This window comes from Pelophylax lessonae (genome assembly GCF_965119305.1).
Source record: "Pelophylax lessonae genome assembly, chromosome: 1".
Taxonomy (NCBI): Eukaryota; Metazoa; Chordata; class Amphibia; order Anura; family Ranidae; genus Pelophylax; species Pelophylax lessonae.
Window position 1 is genome coordinate 856,635,456 of NC_138768.1, and position 15,378 is coordinate 856,650,833.

The 15,378-nt window shown below is 43.8% G+C and overlaps 1 protein-coding gene across 1 annotated transcript; it reads right to left on the reverse strand.

Annotated features, from left to right (window-relative positions):
• Positions 1-389: 389 nt before the first annotated feature.
• Positions 390-11,340, reverse strand: LOC309549910 (vomeronasal type-2 receptor 26-like; the record flags this gene model as incomplete). Its single annotated transcript, XM_082250400.1, has 2 exons — positions 11,232-11,340; positions 390-1,297 (listed from the first exon to the last, which is right to left on the reverse strand). Exon 2 carries the CDS (start codon positions 1,281-1,283, stop codon positions 390-392), a length of 894 nt encoding a protein of 297 aa, XP_082106526.1. The 5' UTR covers positions 1,284-1,297; positions 11,232-11,340.
• Positions 11,341-15,378: the final 4,038 nt, after the last annotated feature.

Genomic DNA, 15,378 nt, shown 5'->3' on the forward strand with positions numbered 1-15,378 from the left:
CCAGCAACACCAACAGATGTGAAGCTACATGTATCTATATCTTGTACTAGTCTGGCTGGTTTCGTTATTACTTATTTTCCGTTTCTCTATGTGCTCCTGTTTTACCATACATTGATACAAAGGCTATTCTCTTGTTCATTGTCAATCACTTACAAAACTTTTGCCAGTTACTGCTTTTATTCGTATTACATGTGCCTTATGGTATAAATATCCCCACCCCTACCACCCAATATTGAGGAGAAAAGAAAGGAGCTTGGAGCAGTGCTATACAGAGAAAATACACCAATTTTTTTAAATTGCAATATACAACATTTGTCTAAAATAATAATAATAACCCTTTACAGTTTATTGACAAATTGTGAATATTTTGTTTTAAATAAGTAATGAAATCATTTGGTTCTATTTCCAAGCAAACCTATTTTTGTGTTCAGGTCAGCTCTAAAAAGAACTATATAACATTTTGGAAAAAATATACAGCCAAGAAGTCCAGCACTTGATGCCCATATGGCAAAAATCTCCACAGCCACCATATATTTCCCTTTAGTGCTCAGATAGGCCGGGACCATGGCAATCCAGACACTGCAGAACACCAGCATGCTGAAGGTGATGTACTTGGCCTCATTAAAACTGTCCGGTAATGTCCTGGCTAAAAAAGCTATAATGAAGCTTACAGCTGCCAGAAGCCCCATATATCCCAGGACAGAGTAGAAGCCGATAACTGAACCCTCATTACACTGAATGATGATCTTTCCCTGATAAGAGTAAAAGTCTTGGTCTTGGAATGAGGGAGAAATAGATAACCAAGTCACGCATATTATTACTTGAACCAGGGAACATACAGCCATTATAGAATTGGGCAATCTGGCTCCCATCCATTTCCTCCAGGGACTCCCAGGTTTGGTGGCCCTAAAAGCAACACACACCATGACACTTTTGGCAAGTACAGAAGAAACAGCAACTGAGAAGATGACACCAAAAGAGGTTACACGCAGCATGCAGGTTACATCTACTGGACGGCCAAGGAACAAGAAGATACAGAGGAAGCTCAGCATGATGGAGATCAGAAGAAGATAGCTAAGGTTCCGGTTATTAGCTTTAACGATGGGGGTGTCCTGGTAACGCATAAATATCCCCAATATTAAACAAGACAGAAGGCAAAAAAGTGTGGAAATAGATGAAAATACTGCAGCAATTGGATCATCAGTATAAGAGAGAAATTCCATCAGTTTTGGAACACACCGATCCTTCTTCTCATTTGGCCATTCTTCATCAGGGCATTTCATGCATTCTTTACTGTCTGCAAGTATTGAAAAAGGTATGTAATGGGCTTAATAATTAAAGAATCTTGGAAACAAACACTCTATTGCCTAGGAAATATTATAGATAGACAACTCCTATTCTAATAATGATCAGTGGTTCCAAATGAATAACTGCTACTGTAGAAAATGGATACAAAAAGATATACCCAGCACCTTGCTAAATATGAGTTCTGTCTATCCAGCTTGTTTGTTTTTGTCTTTTTTATAAGGATGCTTACATAGGTATCACATTAATATAACAATTGTAGGCCACACGTAGGCATGCTAGTTTCTTATCAAGCTCTTATCAAGGTCTTAGGAATGTAAGTATGTGGCAGATAGTGATGGGCTTAACATTAGAGTCGAACGTAAGTTTGACTTGAACATTGGGGGCGCTCGGCGGGAAGTTCACCTGCTGATGAGCGCCCCATAATGCACTGTGCAATTGCAGTGCATTAAGTACTTGTGATTGGCCAAAGCATGCACCTGACCTGTATGCTTTGGCCTATCACAGTAAAATGTCCTGTCAGAGCCACGACTGGTCAAAGGCAGGGAGCCTTTAGCCAATCATGGCTCAGGGGCTAAGCCCATGCCCCACACTATATGAGGCTGCTTACACTGCAGCCATGTGTAGTGTGTTAGGAGTGGAGATTAACCAGGGTAGTTAGTGGATTGTGCTTTGATGTTTAATGCAGTCAGTGCAGTGTAGTGTAGGACTGATTCATCTTGTGTAACACAGTGTACTGCAGTCAGTGTAGTGTACTGCTGTGCTGATTCATCTTGTGTAACAAAGTGTAGTGGGGTCACAGAAGTGTTGGTGTATATAACACGTCTGTGTCACCCCACTGATCCCATTTTTTTTGTGGCCCAGCAGCACTAATTTTATTTAGGGCATAATTGCTGTCCCCCCTTTTGTGTTGTAGGTGCTATTCCTTCAGCGTCAGCAGTGGATTATTGTTTTTGTGGCACAGCAGGACTAAGAATATTTAGGGCATAATTGCTGTCCCCCCTTCTGCATCACAGGTGCTATTCCTTCTTCATCAGCAGGGTTGTTTTTTTGTAGCGCAGCAGCACTCATTTTATTTAGGGCATTATTGCTGTCCCCCCTTTTGCGTCGTAGGTGATATTCCTTCTGCATCAGCAGGGGTTTTCTTTTTTTCTTGGGCTTTATTACGTTTTTCTTTATTAAAAAAAAAAAAAAAACTGTAATAAAATGGTTTATAGTGCACCAAGTAAAAAACTATTTCACCCAAGCACCATAATCTCTTCCCACACTCTATAATAAAAAGTTATAAAATCCCCCCCCCCCAAAAAAAAAAAAAAAAAGAATAATAAAACAGTTTATAGTGCACCAAGTGCAAAAGTATTGCACCCAATCATCATATTTCCTTCCCACATTCTATAATAAAAGTTATAAAAACCCCCTAAAAATCCCCATTATCTCCAAAAGGCCAACAAGGAGAGGCAGACACTCACAGGTCACTAAAAGAGGGCAAGCAGCCTCTGTGTCCACAGTGAAAAGTGGACATGGACATGGTGCATCCTCAGCAGGCGGGGCACCCTTGTCCTTTTTTTTTCCGGTGCTGGCTGTGTTATTGAACCAAAACATGCAGAAGAGTTGGTGGAGTGGATAATTAAGCCGTCCTCCTCCTCCTCATCCTCTGTCACCCAGGCTCATACTAGTTTGGTTTCCACTGCAGCTGCCAAAGTGGCCTATTGCACAGACTGCTTGTCCACAGCTACTCCTTCTGCAGCCTCACAATCATGCACGGAGGAGTCCCCTGAATTATTTGATCATAGTATCAGTTACATGATGCTGGAGGATGCACAGCAATTTGAATGCTCCGATGTTGGTTCCCAGGTTGAGGAAGGGAACAACGTGGGCCTAGAGAGAGGGGGTGACAATGACAGACAAGAAACTAGCAGTCATGTTCCAAAAGCTGCAGCCAAGTTTGCTCCAGTGACGAGCAGGGAGGGGATGATGAGGTCACTAACTGTACTTGGGTGCCTGAGAGAATAAAGGAGGAAAGTGAGGAGGAGGAGGCAGCATAACTCCAACGAGGCATGATGTCTTCAAGGGGCCGGCTAGGGCAGCCCCCCTTTTGCATCACACCACAGGTGAACCATCAGTTCCACAGGTGCAGGGCGCTGCTAACTCCCCGATGACTTCCAAAAGTTCAATGGTGTGGGGCTTTTTCAACACATGTGCAGCAGACCACAGCGTTGCTGTTTGCAATCTCTGTCTGAAGCGGATCACCCATAGCCAGAACACCAGCTGCTTGGGCACCACATACTTGACAATACATATGATGACCTGCCATGCAGTCCATTGGAAACAGCACCTGAAAGACCGACATCATAATAAAATGCAGACTTCTTCTTGCTACTCATCTGAGATCTCTACCCCTACTATACCTCAAGTCCTCTCAAAAACACGCACTGAGAGCGATGAAGGTAAAGCAATGGGTGCCACAGGTACTTGCACCCAATCTGTTGATTTGACCAGAGGGCAAATTTCGTTACCCCAGTTGCTGAACCGTAAAAATAAATACTGTCCCAGTCATCCACATGCTCAGCATCTAAATGCTAGTTTGGTAAATTGCTAGCACTAGGACTGCTGCCTTTTTATCTGGTAGACTCTGCCCCCTTTCGTGAATTTGCGAAATGTGCTGTACCCCAGTGGAAGTTTTCAAAATGAAATTTATTTTCACGTAAGGCCACTCCAGCTCTGTATCATCATCATGTGGAAGGCAATGTTGTTTTTGGACATTGGACAGAGCGGTCAGCAGGAAGGTTAACATTAGGGATGAGCTTCGAGTTCGAGTCGAATATAAGTTCAACTCGAACATTGGCTGTTCACTCGTTTGTCGAATGATGAACAAATGGGCTTCTTCGCGGGAACTTTCTGCATTATCATGGACTCTGACCTCTGATTCCAAATTCCAATCATTATTTTTTTATTTTTATTTTTTAATAAAGGACTTTTCCAAAACTGGCTTTTGTCTTTATTTTTTTTTACACACTTTTTTGGTGAATGAGTAGGGGTACGATGTACCCGATATCCATTCACATAGGGGGGCGGGATCTGGGGGCCCCCTTTTTAAAGGGAGCTTCCAGATTCTGATAAGCCTCCCCCCGCAGACCTCCACACCCACAGTCCAGGGTTGTGTGGAAGAGACCCCTGTCCCCATCAACATGGGAGCAAGGTGCTTCGGGGTGGGGGGCAGAGCCCCCCAAGCCCCAAAGCCCCCACTCCCCCATGTTGAGGTCATGTGGCCTGGTATGGTTCAGGAGAAGGGGGCACTCGCTCGCCCCCACCCCCATCCTGGCCAGCAAGGCTGTGTGCTCGGATTTGGATTTTAGGGGGAACACCATGCCATTTATTTTTTAAATTTTGTAGTGGGGTTCCCCTTAAAATCCATACCAGACCCAAGGGGCCTGGTATGGATTTTAGGGGGGAACCCACACCGTTTTTTTCATGTTTTTTATCTGTATTGCCAGGAGCCGACAATACATTACAGCTGCGAGCAAGTTTAAATTACATTTTTTCCTTTAGAAATGTCAGTATTGCTACATACATCGCACAAATGTGCCAATTTACAGGCACAATAAGGGGACCCCCCAGGCACGATATTCAAAGAAATTTTTCATTTTTATTGTTTCACTTTAAGCATTATTAAAATCACTGCTCCTGTAAAAACGATTGTTTAAAAAAAAAAAAAAAAAAATTGCATTGATTCATGTCCCCCAGGGCAGTACCCAGGTCCATATACCCTTTTTTTTTTTTTTTTTGGACCAATAACTTGCATTTAAGCCTTTAACTTAGGACTTTTTGATTTTTCATGTTCGTGTCCCATAGACTTTAATGAAGTTTGCATGTTCGCTAGAACATTTCCCCTGTTCGAGATGTTCTGGTGCGAACCGAACAGGGGGATGTTCGGCTCATCACTCGGTAACATTACTGCTGGCTCATGGTCCAGCAGGCATGGTCAGGGACCTTACATTTCCTTTACGGCGCACTGGGTAACTCTGCTGGCAGCTGGGAAGGATGCAGGACATGGTTCAGTGCTGGAGCTTGTTCCGCCACCACACCTCTAAAACTTTGATGGTGATTCTGCCACATCTGTCTGCTCCACCCCCCTCCTCTTCTTCTTCCTCTATGGCCTCTTCTGCCTAATTGTCCTCTGAATCATCAGTGCTCCCTGAGCGTTCAAGGGGCGACACAAGCAGTAAGGCTAAAAGATGTCAGGCAGTGCATGAGTTGGTCTGTCTAGGGGACAGGAGCCACACTGGGGAAGCAATTCTGTCAGCTCTGCAGGGGCAGGCTGAGAGGTGGTTGACAACAACAAAAAAGAAACAACAACAAAAAAGAAAAGGGGCGCACTGACCTAGTGCATTACCACTAAAAATTTATTAAAAATATTAAAAAGTATACATTATACTCACAAAGCTGGTGTGAATAAACACACATCAACATAATATACATAAAGTCTCCAAGGTAGCCAAGGAACCGCACTGTGCTGAATGGTATGCACAGTGCAGTTCCTTGGCTACCTTGGAGACTTTATGTATATTATGTTGATGTGTGTTTATTCACACCAGCTTTGTGAGTATAATGTATACTTTTTAATATTTTTAATACATTTTTAGTGGTAATGCACTAGGTCGGTGCGCCCCTTTTCTTTTTTGTTGTTGTTTCCTAGTTGGTTTCGGATACCCTTGATCCTGAAGGGGCAGCAAGACCGCAAGCTTGGCCACTCAAGTTTGAAGTATTTCTCTTCCCTCCAACCTATGTTTTACTCGAGCGCAGGAGAATTGTTCTACTACTTGAGAGGTGGTTGATACCATGGCAGCTTGAGCCAGGAATGGTTGTATGTGACAATGGCACCAACCTTCTCTCCGCCCTCCAACAGGGACACTTGACAAATGTTCCATGCTTGGCACATGTCCTGAATTTGGTGATGCAGCATTTCTTGAACAGGTACCTGGGCTTACAAGATCTTCTCAGGCAGGCCATAAAAGTCTGTGGCCATTTCTGGCAGTCCTACAATGCCAGTGCTCAGCTGGCTGACATTCAATGGGAATTCATCCTGCCGACCAACCGTCTCATTTGTGACATGCCCACCTGGTGGAGCTCAACATTGGCAATTCTGCAGTGGCTGCACATGCAGCAGAGGGCCATCAATGAGTACCTGTGTGGGTATGGCACAAGGACAGGCTTCAGGGGAGCTTGGCTTCTTATTGCCACGCCAGTGGCTGCTGAAAAAGGATGCAAGCCGGTCCTTTCACCATTTGAGGAGGCCACCACAAGTTTGGTGAGCTGCGATGATGCATGCATCAGTGACACTATCCCTCTAGTCTTCCTGCTGGAGCACACATTTCATTGAATCATGGACAGGGCATTTGAGGCAGAACAGCGGGAGGAAGAGGAGGACTTCCTTTCTTCACAAGGCCCCCTTTATGCAGATAACATTCCTGTGGGGCCACAAAACACACAGGAGGAAGAGGAGGAGGAGTAAGAGGAGGAGGATTGTGGCAGCATGGATGTAGAGGATAACACACAGCAGTCTTCAAGGGATTGTTTTCATTTCCCAGAAATCCCAGGAGTTGTACGTGGCTGGGAGAGGTTTCTCCTGACAATGTCATCCTTAGTGACCCAGAGGACTCAGAATCTCATGCTTCCTCAAACTTACACTGCATGGGCTCCCTGATGCTGCAAAGCCTGCGAAAGGACCCTAGGATTCGTAGTATCGTAGTATTCGTAGAGGGATCATAACTGGTTGGAAACCCTTCTTGATCCATGTTACAAGGGTAAAGTTGCAGAGCTCATCCATCCTTCGCAGAGGGAGCAGAGGATGAAACATCTTGAGGATACCTTGAAGAAAAATTTGTGTAACACCTTTTCAGACACTGGGAGGTTACCATTATTTGGACAGTCTGTTTCTGAGACTTCGTTAAGTCAAAGGAGGAGCGGTGGAGAAAGCGGCCGGCCGATGCCTTTAAACAATTCTTTAGTCCTTAGCATCCAGGGCTGTTAGGTTTAAGCAACCATCGGCAGCATCTGCAGCATTTTATGCAGGGTTAGATAGGGGCAAGAGCAGACTTGGAGACCTTTCCAACTGAGCATCCACTGGGTTACTGGGTCTTGAAGATGGACCACTGGCCAGAACTTGCTAAATATGCAATTGAGCTACTGGTCTGTCCTGCTTCCAGTGTGCTTTCTGAATGAACATTTAGTGCTGCTGGAGGTTTTGTGACGGATAAAAGAGTGTCTGTCCACAGACTCCGTTGACCGGCTGACATTTATCAAAATGAATCAATCTTTGATCAACAGCAGCTATCAAGCCCATGATGCTGATGTAACTGACTGAATTTGCTAGAGATCTGGGATCCCTTGACGACTGCCTATGCTGCCTATCCTATTCCTGAATCTTGATTATGCAGGCTTCCAACAGTGTTTTTGGTTTAAGGCACCACCAACACTCAAAGGCCAATTTTTCTGCACCTGTATCACAGGTGCATGTCATTTTAATTTTTGTATATCATTTTTAACAGCAGGGCTTGTTTCTGCTCCCAGCAAGAGTAACTGTGAGGGGTTACAGTGTTCAGGCACCACCAACACCCAAGGTCCAATTTCTTTGCACCTGTATGGCAAGCACAGGTAATTTCAATTTTTATTTCTAATTTTTAACAGCAGGGCCATTCCTGCACCCAGCAAGAGTAACTGTGAGGGGTTACAGTGTCCAGGCAGCACTAGGGATGGGTGAATGGTTTGGGCCGAGCATAAGTTTGGCCTAAACATCACCCATTTAGGTACTCACCTAACACCTGAACTTTCTTGGCACTTAGTGGGATTCACCCACTGAGCGCACAGTCAATAGAATGTTAAGGCTTCCTTACTGAGAGCTGAATTTAAACAAAATTATTGTAAAACGAAAATGTAAATTTAAAAAATTGGGGTAAAAACAGGTTGGGGGACCCTTTGGGTCTTGTATGGCTTTTAAGGGAAACCCCATGACAGAATTAAGAAAAAAACTGTGTGGGGTCCTGCCCAAAATCTATACCAGGCCCTTTGGGTCTGGTATAGATTTGAAGAGGAACTCCCCGCCAAAATTAAAAAACAACAACGGCATGGGGTCCCCCCAAAATCCATACCAGACCCTTATTGGTGCATGCAGTCTAGCAGGTTAGGAAAGGGGGGGGGTGAGCAAGCCCCCCCTCCTGAACCATACCAGGCCGTTTGCCCTCAACATGGTAAGGATGTTTTGGGGTCGTCGTACCTCTACCCATTCACCAAAAAAGTGTACAAAAAAAAATAAACACACAAGACGGTTTTTGACAAATCCTTAATATTTAAAAAATTGGGTCCCTTGATGTAAATCCATCATCAACCACACTGCCCGCCTCACCTGCCGACCCGAAAAAAGGAAAAAAAAAAAAAGAAAGAAAAAAAGTTTTGATCTCGGTTAACGCTTCCGCAGGCTGCCTATTCACATTTTGACAGTTCTTATTTAGGGAATGTGCAGGGCCCCCGTCCCAAAGCACCCATCCCCCCATTTAGAGGGCATGTGGCCTGGTATGGTTTGGGGGCGCTCGCTCGTCCCCCCCCCCATTCTTGACCTGCCAGGCTGTGTGCTCAGGTAAGGGTCTGGTATGGATTTTGGGGGGACTCTACGCCTTTTTGTTTTTCAATTTTGGCATGGAGTTCCCTTTAAAATCCATACCAGATCTGAAGGGCCTTGTATGGACTGGGGGGGGACCCTACATCATATTTTTCATTTTTTTTCTAATCTGTATTGCCGGGAGTCAATAATACATTACAGCCGCGAGCAAGTTTAAATGACATTTTTTCCTTTAAAAATGTCAGTATTGCTGCAGCAAGATCGATACATCGTACAGATGCACTATTTTACAGACAGACTAAGGGAGCCCCCAGGCACATTATTTAAAGGAATTTTTCATTTTTATTGTTTCACTGCTCCTGTAAAAACAGTTGTTTTAAAAAATGATTTTTGCATTGATGCATGTCCCCCAGCAGAGTACCCGGGTCCCCATACACTTGCTTATAAGCATTTAAAATTAGGACTTTTGATTTTTCATGTTCGGGTCCCATAGACTTTAATGGAGTTCAAATGTTGGCTAGGACTTTTCCCCTGTTCGAGATGTTCTGGTGGGAACCAAACAGGGGGTTGTTCAGCCCATCACTATTCCTAAATAGGGAGAATACAGGATCCCTGTGTTCATTACTGACAGAACAGCAGTCTGCCGTGTTTATAACGGCAGACCGCCATTCTGTCTCCACGGGGAATGATCGCGGGTGCCCGGCGGACATTGCAGCCGCCAGACCCGCTGATTGGCTCCCTCTGTGGCCAATTGGCACATGCCTACCCCCAGTAGTGGTCCCGTGAAGCGACAAAGGTATGTTGTTTTGCGGGACAGAGTAAAACTACGGTGGCTGGTCAGCAATCAGTTAATCATTCCCCTTTATGCCACTCCCACTGTTAGGGGCAATTTGACCATGACCATCACTTGCTACATGTACTGCAGTACTTATTCTCTGGCTCCATCCCTGGGCTCCTCAGATCCTTCCAACACTGTCTAATTTCAGTGTATACAAAACAAGATGTATTGGAAGCAATTTTCTAAAAAATTGTGTTGAGGTTCATATGAATCTCTGAGACTCCAGCTTGTGGCACATCAGTCAAAGCATATGTTATAGGTACAAGAAAGCCCAGGTTTTGTTTTTTACCACTGCTCTTAGGCCCCTCTCACTATCATGTTTGGCCACATCCATTTTTTGCCATGGCACAATACATGCGCCGCAGGTCACTCTCCCCCTAAAATGTCCCCCATTCTTAAATTCAAAAGTTGGGAGTTACGTACTGGTATTACAAAACAGCACAGCAATCATTTGCGATGCTAATGCAAATGCTTAAAACTGAGTTACGGCCTCGAAAACAACTTTGCACCTTGCTTTTTTTTACCTGGAAAAAGAATTGGATAGTTAAATTTTTTTTATTTACTTGCCTTGTTTTTAAAGAAAATATACTTACCTTCCTTCCTCTTCCTCCCTCTGCAGCCACGGCGGCCTCTTCCTGCTTGCATTGACTCCTGGGAGATGAGCGTCATCGCTCCCAGGAATCAATGCACCAAAAGCTGTGCAGGGATGACGCGCCTGCACCGGTAGTGACGAGCAGGGCCGGTGCAAGTGCATTCTGGGACTCCAATGTCACCGAAGAGGACGCTCCGGATTCAGCTGCCCACACCTGAGATGGCAGCGCTGGACAAGACATTTTCAAGGTAAGTATTTCTTCTAAAAGGTAAGTGAAACAGGGGACAGTTCAGAGGCTGAAATGCACTAGCCCTGACTGTGCCGGGGGTATTTTTAGCTAAAAAATGTTTTTCAGGGTGGAACTCCGCTTTATGGCATCCCACAAAATATTTTTTATTAGTGTGTTGCTACATGTGCAGTGGTAATTGAAGAAATGAGCAAGGGGTCAGTAGAGCAGTTTTTGGGTGTAGTGATAGTATATATAGGAGTAACACGGAAATATTAAAGTTTGCTGTGGTGTTCATGAAGTCATGGGAGGAATGCATTGGTGCTGTGGACCTCTGCAGCACTAAAATCCCAAGTAGTTTTATCAGCCCTGTCAAATTCTCTTTCTGAACTACAGAACACATTTCCCCTCCGTATCTCCATAATATAAGGGGATGTGTTCTGTAATTCAGGAGAACTCAGGTAGGGCAGTTAGGGGCTGTTTTGTGTTTCAGTGAAGCAAATGCAGAGTTTTTCTGTATGTAAATCTAATAGGCAGTTCAACCAGTAAAATTGATTTTGGGTTTAGATTTAACTAAGTACTGGCAGAGCATGTCCAAAGAAATTGCACATCATTGTTTATTATCACACAAGTCAACAGCAAATACACACTCTACCAGAAATGTTGGAGATCTCCCCCTCTGGACATGGGATACACTCATAGCAACATTTATGAATTGAAGTTCCAAATTTCTTTCTGTTACCAGGCAAGCAGGGTTCTGAGCATCGAGATTCCGGAACCTAAAAAAAGAAAAATTGGAAATTTAATTGGCTGCTGGGCCCGATCACTATCACCAGGGAGATGGTCATGGGCTCTACAACCCTCTGAAGCACTGGGCAGTGTTGGCAGCTGCAATGGAGGAAGAAGTTTCAAAGGATCAGTAGTAAGGTGAATATGTGGGGTTAGGGACACTTTGCAGAGGCACTATTACTTTGTCCCGAATGGGCAAGGTGAAACATACAGTTGAGCCTCATTTTTAGTGCCCCCAAGCACCCTCAGCCCAAGGCAGCAGATAGGAGTGTTCACATGCCATGGCCACGATGCTTTGCTTCATACTTCGGCAAAAACTATTGCCCCTGTCATGTGTTTGGCAGGCAGCAATTCCCACCCAATGGGACTCATTTAAGTGAATAGGAATGTGAAAAGCACCCAGTCACCCAGTTGTGGTGCAGCAGAGCGGCATTTATAGGGTTAAAACAGGCAGTGAAAAGGCATATTGTTTTTCAGAGGTGCAGAAATGTTTCCACACATTTATAAGAGCCTAAAAGTCTTTTTCTTGGTCCCCCACTGCCCACTATAGGACAGAATAGTCCCTCTCCACCTGCATACAATAATTTTATTTCATAGCAAATAGCCTCAACTCTCAAGAGTCTGCCCACACACTGTATACAGGTAAAGGATTTGGGGAAATTGTATTTCCGGAGGTATGTCTATGTCACTAGGAACTGACCTCCCAGTAGCTTCCCCTGCAGGAAGCCTGCAATAAGCCTGGTGATGATGTCACAAGGAGTAATAAAAACAGCTTCTTACTACATTAACAAAGTTAACATAAAATATAGCTAGGATATGATCTAGAGCAGGGGTCTTCAAACTATGGCCCTCCAGTTGTTCAGAAACTACAATTCCCATCATGCCTAGTCATGTCTGTGAATGTCAGAGTTTTACAATGCCTCATGGGATGTGTAGTCCTGCAACACCTGGAGGGCCGTAGTTTGAGGATCCCTGATCTAGAGGTTTAGAGGGAGGTTTGGGGGGGGCAGATTTTGGCAATGCCTGGGTATAAATTTTAAACCTATGGGAATTATGCTGGTGTAAAAGGTGCTACCAAGCAAACCTTATAAAACCTATATTAGAATTAACCTGTTGCTGTCCATGTAATGCTTATGTTTTATTTTTAACTCCCATACACCACATATACGCGTCCATGGGTGACAAATGTTTCTGAGCAGAGAGCGCGCTCAATGCACTCTCCCATCGCAATGACCAAGCTGAGAAAGAGAGTTCCCGGCAAATGGTGGCTATTTGCCATGTGGCATTTTTGACATAGCCATGTTTTGTAATTTTCTTGCACAAGTCACCCCTGACAAAGCCTCAAATGGGTTTTAGGGTTGGGGATTTTTTGTGCACTTTTATGTTGTCATTCTTTGAGGGGAGCATTAAGTGTATTGAGGTACAAGTGTAGCACCCTCCTGAGTAGGGGCTAGAAGAGAGAGTATAGTTTTTGGGTCTTTCTGCTTACCAGAGAGAGAGGCGTGTTGACGTCACCACGTGGACCCGGAAGGACGGGCGCTAGTGTACAGCGATATTGTTACTTGGCCGACTTTTGTGTATTACGAGCGAATACTATTTTATCAAATGTAAGTGCTTTTCTTTTATCTATTATTAAAGCTTTTTTTAAACGTACTATACCATGGAGTCTTACATGTCTTACATGCTCTCTGGATAATACTTATCTGGCCTACGGGAACCATTCCGGTGAGGGATCCACTTTACTGATGGTCTTGGCTATTTACCTGTATCCTAATCCATCCACTGGAGTGTTTTTTGGCCTGATATTTGTCCACATCTGGTAAACCTAAAGGTTGGGTGATTCGTCTAATGCACCGTGGAAGAATACATACCTTTGCTGTGGTGGAGGATTTTTTCATCTTTTGTCTGTGTTGCACCAAGTTTTGGGACTTATTTGTTTGGTGTATATTTTTGATTCCTTTTCAATTTTTTATGTGTATCAGTGTGTTTATATTGATTTATTCACTTGCTATTTGCAATTTTTTTTATATATTTTAATTTATATTCAATTGATATTCAATTTTATTTATCATTTGCAGCGCAGCTTCACGTTACACATTACCAGAGAGATTGCCAGGTACTGTAAATTTATATTGCTCTCTGCCTACCAGAGAGGAGGATCTGCTAGTGAGGTCTGCCCATGGTGCTCAGGTGCAGCTCAGTTTGTCTGAAGGGTTTTCACACTGGTCCAATTGGTAGGCATATTGGACAGTGGGAGGAAACCTGACAAATGAGTGCATGGGCATTTAGTACAGCCCTGGTGATTGGCAGAGGAAAGTGCCATGGTGAATGCTGGAATACTGTATAAATGCCAAGGGCACATGTGCTCGGGGTCTTTCAGCTGGAAAGCCAGGTCTGTAGAAGCTGCCATGTAGCCTCAAGTGATCGACCTGGAGAGTCAGAGAGGAACCAAACCCAGATGTCCTGCAGAGCTGACTGGATGGGAGACGCTGTAAAGGATATGATTCTGCCTACTGTGAGTACAGCCCTGTGTCATGGAGCCTGCCCTGAGAGGGCCACCCCTTCTGTAAAGAGTCAGTGGATGGGTGTCAGTCAAGGGAATGCTAGAGAGAGTCCTAAAGATAATGTAGTTGAACAAGTCTGCTGCTAGAGAGAGCAGGGAGACTTAATCCTTCCATTCAAGTAGCAGTATGGTTGAAGCAGTGTGTCTGGTTCCACAAATAACCTGGTTTGCCAAGTGAGAGTTGTCCTTATCAACAGTAAATAGTTCAAGTTGGAGTATCCCACTATTCCCTTCTCCAATCCACAATAAATATAAAACAAAAACCCCTGAACTGTTTTATGTGTAATGAGCCACTGGGAGTAAGGAGAGATGTGTGAACTGTCCCCTAGTGACTGTCTGCAGGTAATCAGAGGAGGCCTGAGAAGTCATCACACAGCAAGCCCTATGGGGACAGCGCTACACAGGCTATGAAAGCAAAGTCAGCATACATAGATCAAAATTTGGCCAGTTTAGTAGAGAGCAGCAGAATTTCGATCCATGTATGGGCACCCTCATTTTACACAAGATGATCCAACAATTGACTTGTGTACAGCAGCCTGTCGGGTTTTTCCCCAAGGATTTTAATGCCATTGGCTATAAGCTGACAACACTAATCATTGCATTTTGGCAGCAGGGAAGGCTTTCTACGCTCCCCACTGGCAGAACACAATAGCGTTGTGGGAGGAATTCCCCCATCAACACCAACTGTGTTGATGAGGTAATCAAGCAAATTTATTTCCTTCCACCAGTGGTAGAAGGAAAGTAATTGCATAATGTATGGCCTGCTTAGGAGTGACTTTATCGTAGGATTCACTACCTCTATCAGAGACTGCATGTGTGTGAACTGAGTGAGCTCAGATCAGAGTACTTATAATGCATTTGATTAGCCAGTGAACATAGATCACTCTGGATATAAACTTTGCTCCCCCTGTTGGTATCAATCCACTTTTCTAATACATTTTAATCACTTTAACCACTTCCATACAGAGCAGTTACACCCCCTTCCTGCCCAGACCAATTTTCAGCTTTCGGCGCTCTCACATTTTGAATGATAATTACTCTGTCATGCAACGCTGTACCCAATCACATTTTTTATCATTTTTTTTTCACACAAATAGAGCTTTCTTTTGGTAGTATTTAATCACCACTGGGTTTTTTATTTTTTGCGATATAAGTGAAAGAAGAGCGAAAATTTAGAAAAAAAAAAATTGTTTTAGTTTTTATTATAAAATTTTGCAAATAAGTAAAAATTTTTTCATAAATTTGGGCCAAAATGTATACTACTACATATCTTTGGTAAAAAATAACCCAAATTAGTGGTTATTATTTAGTTTGTGTAAAAGTTATAGAGTCTACAAGCTATGGTGCCAATCATTGAAAATTGATCACACCTAATCACACCTGATGTACCGACGGCCTATCTAATTTCTTGAAGCCCTGAAATGTCAGGACAGTACAAATACCCTCCAAA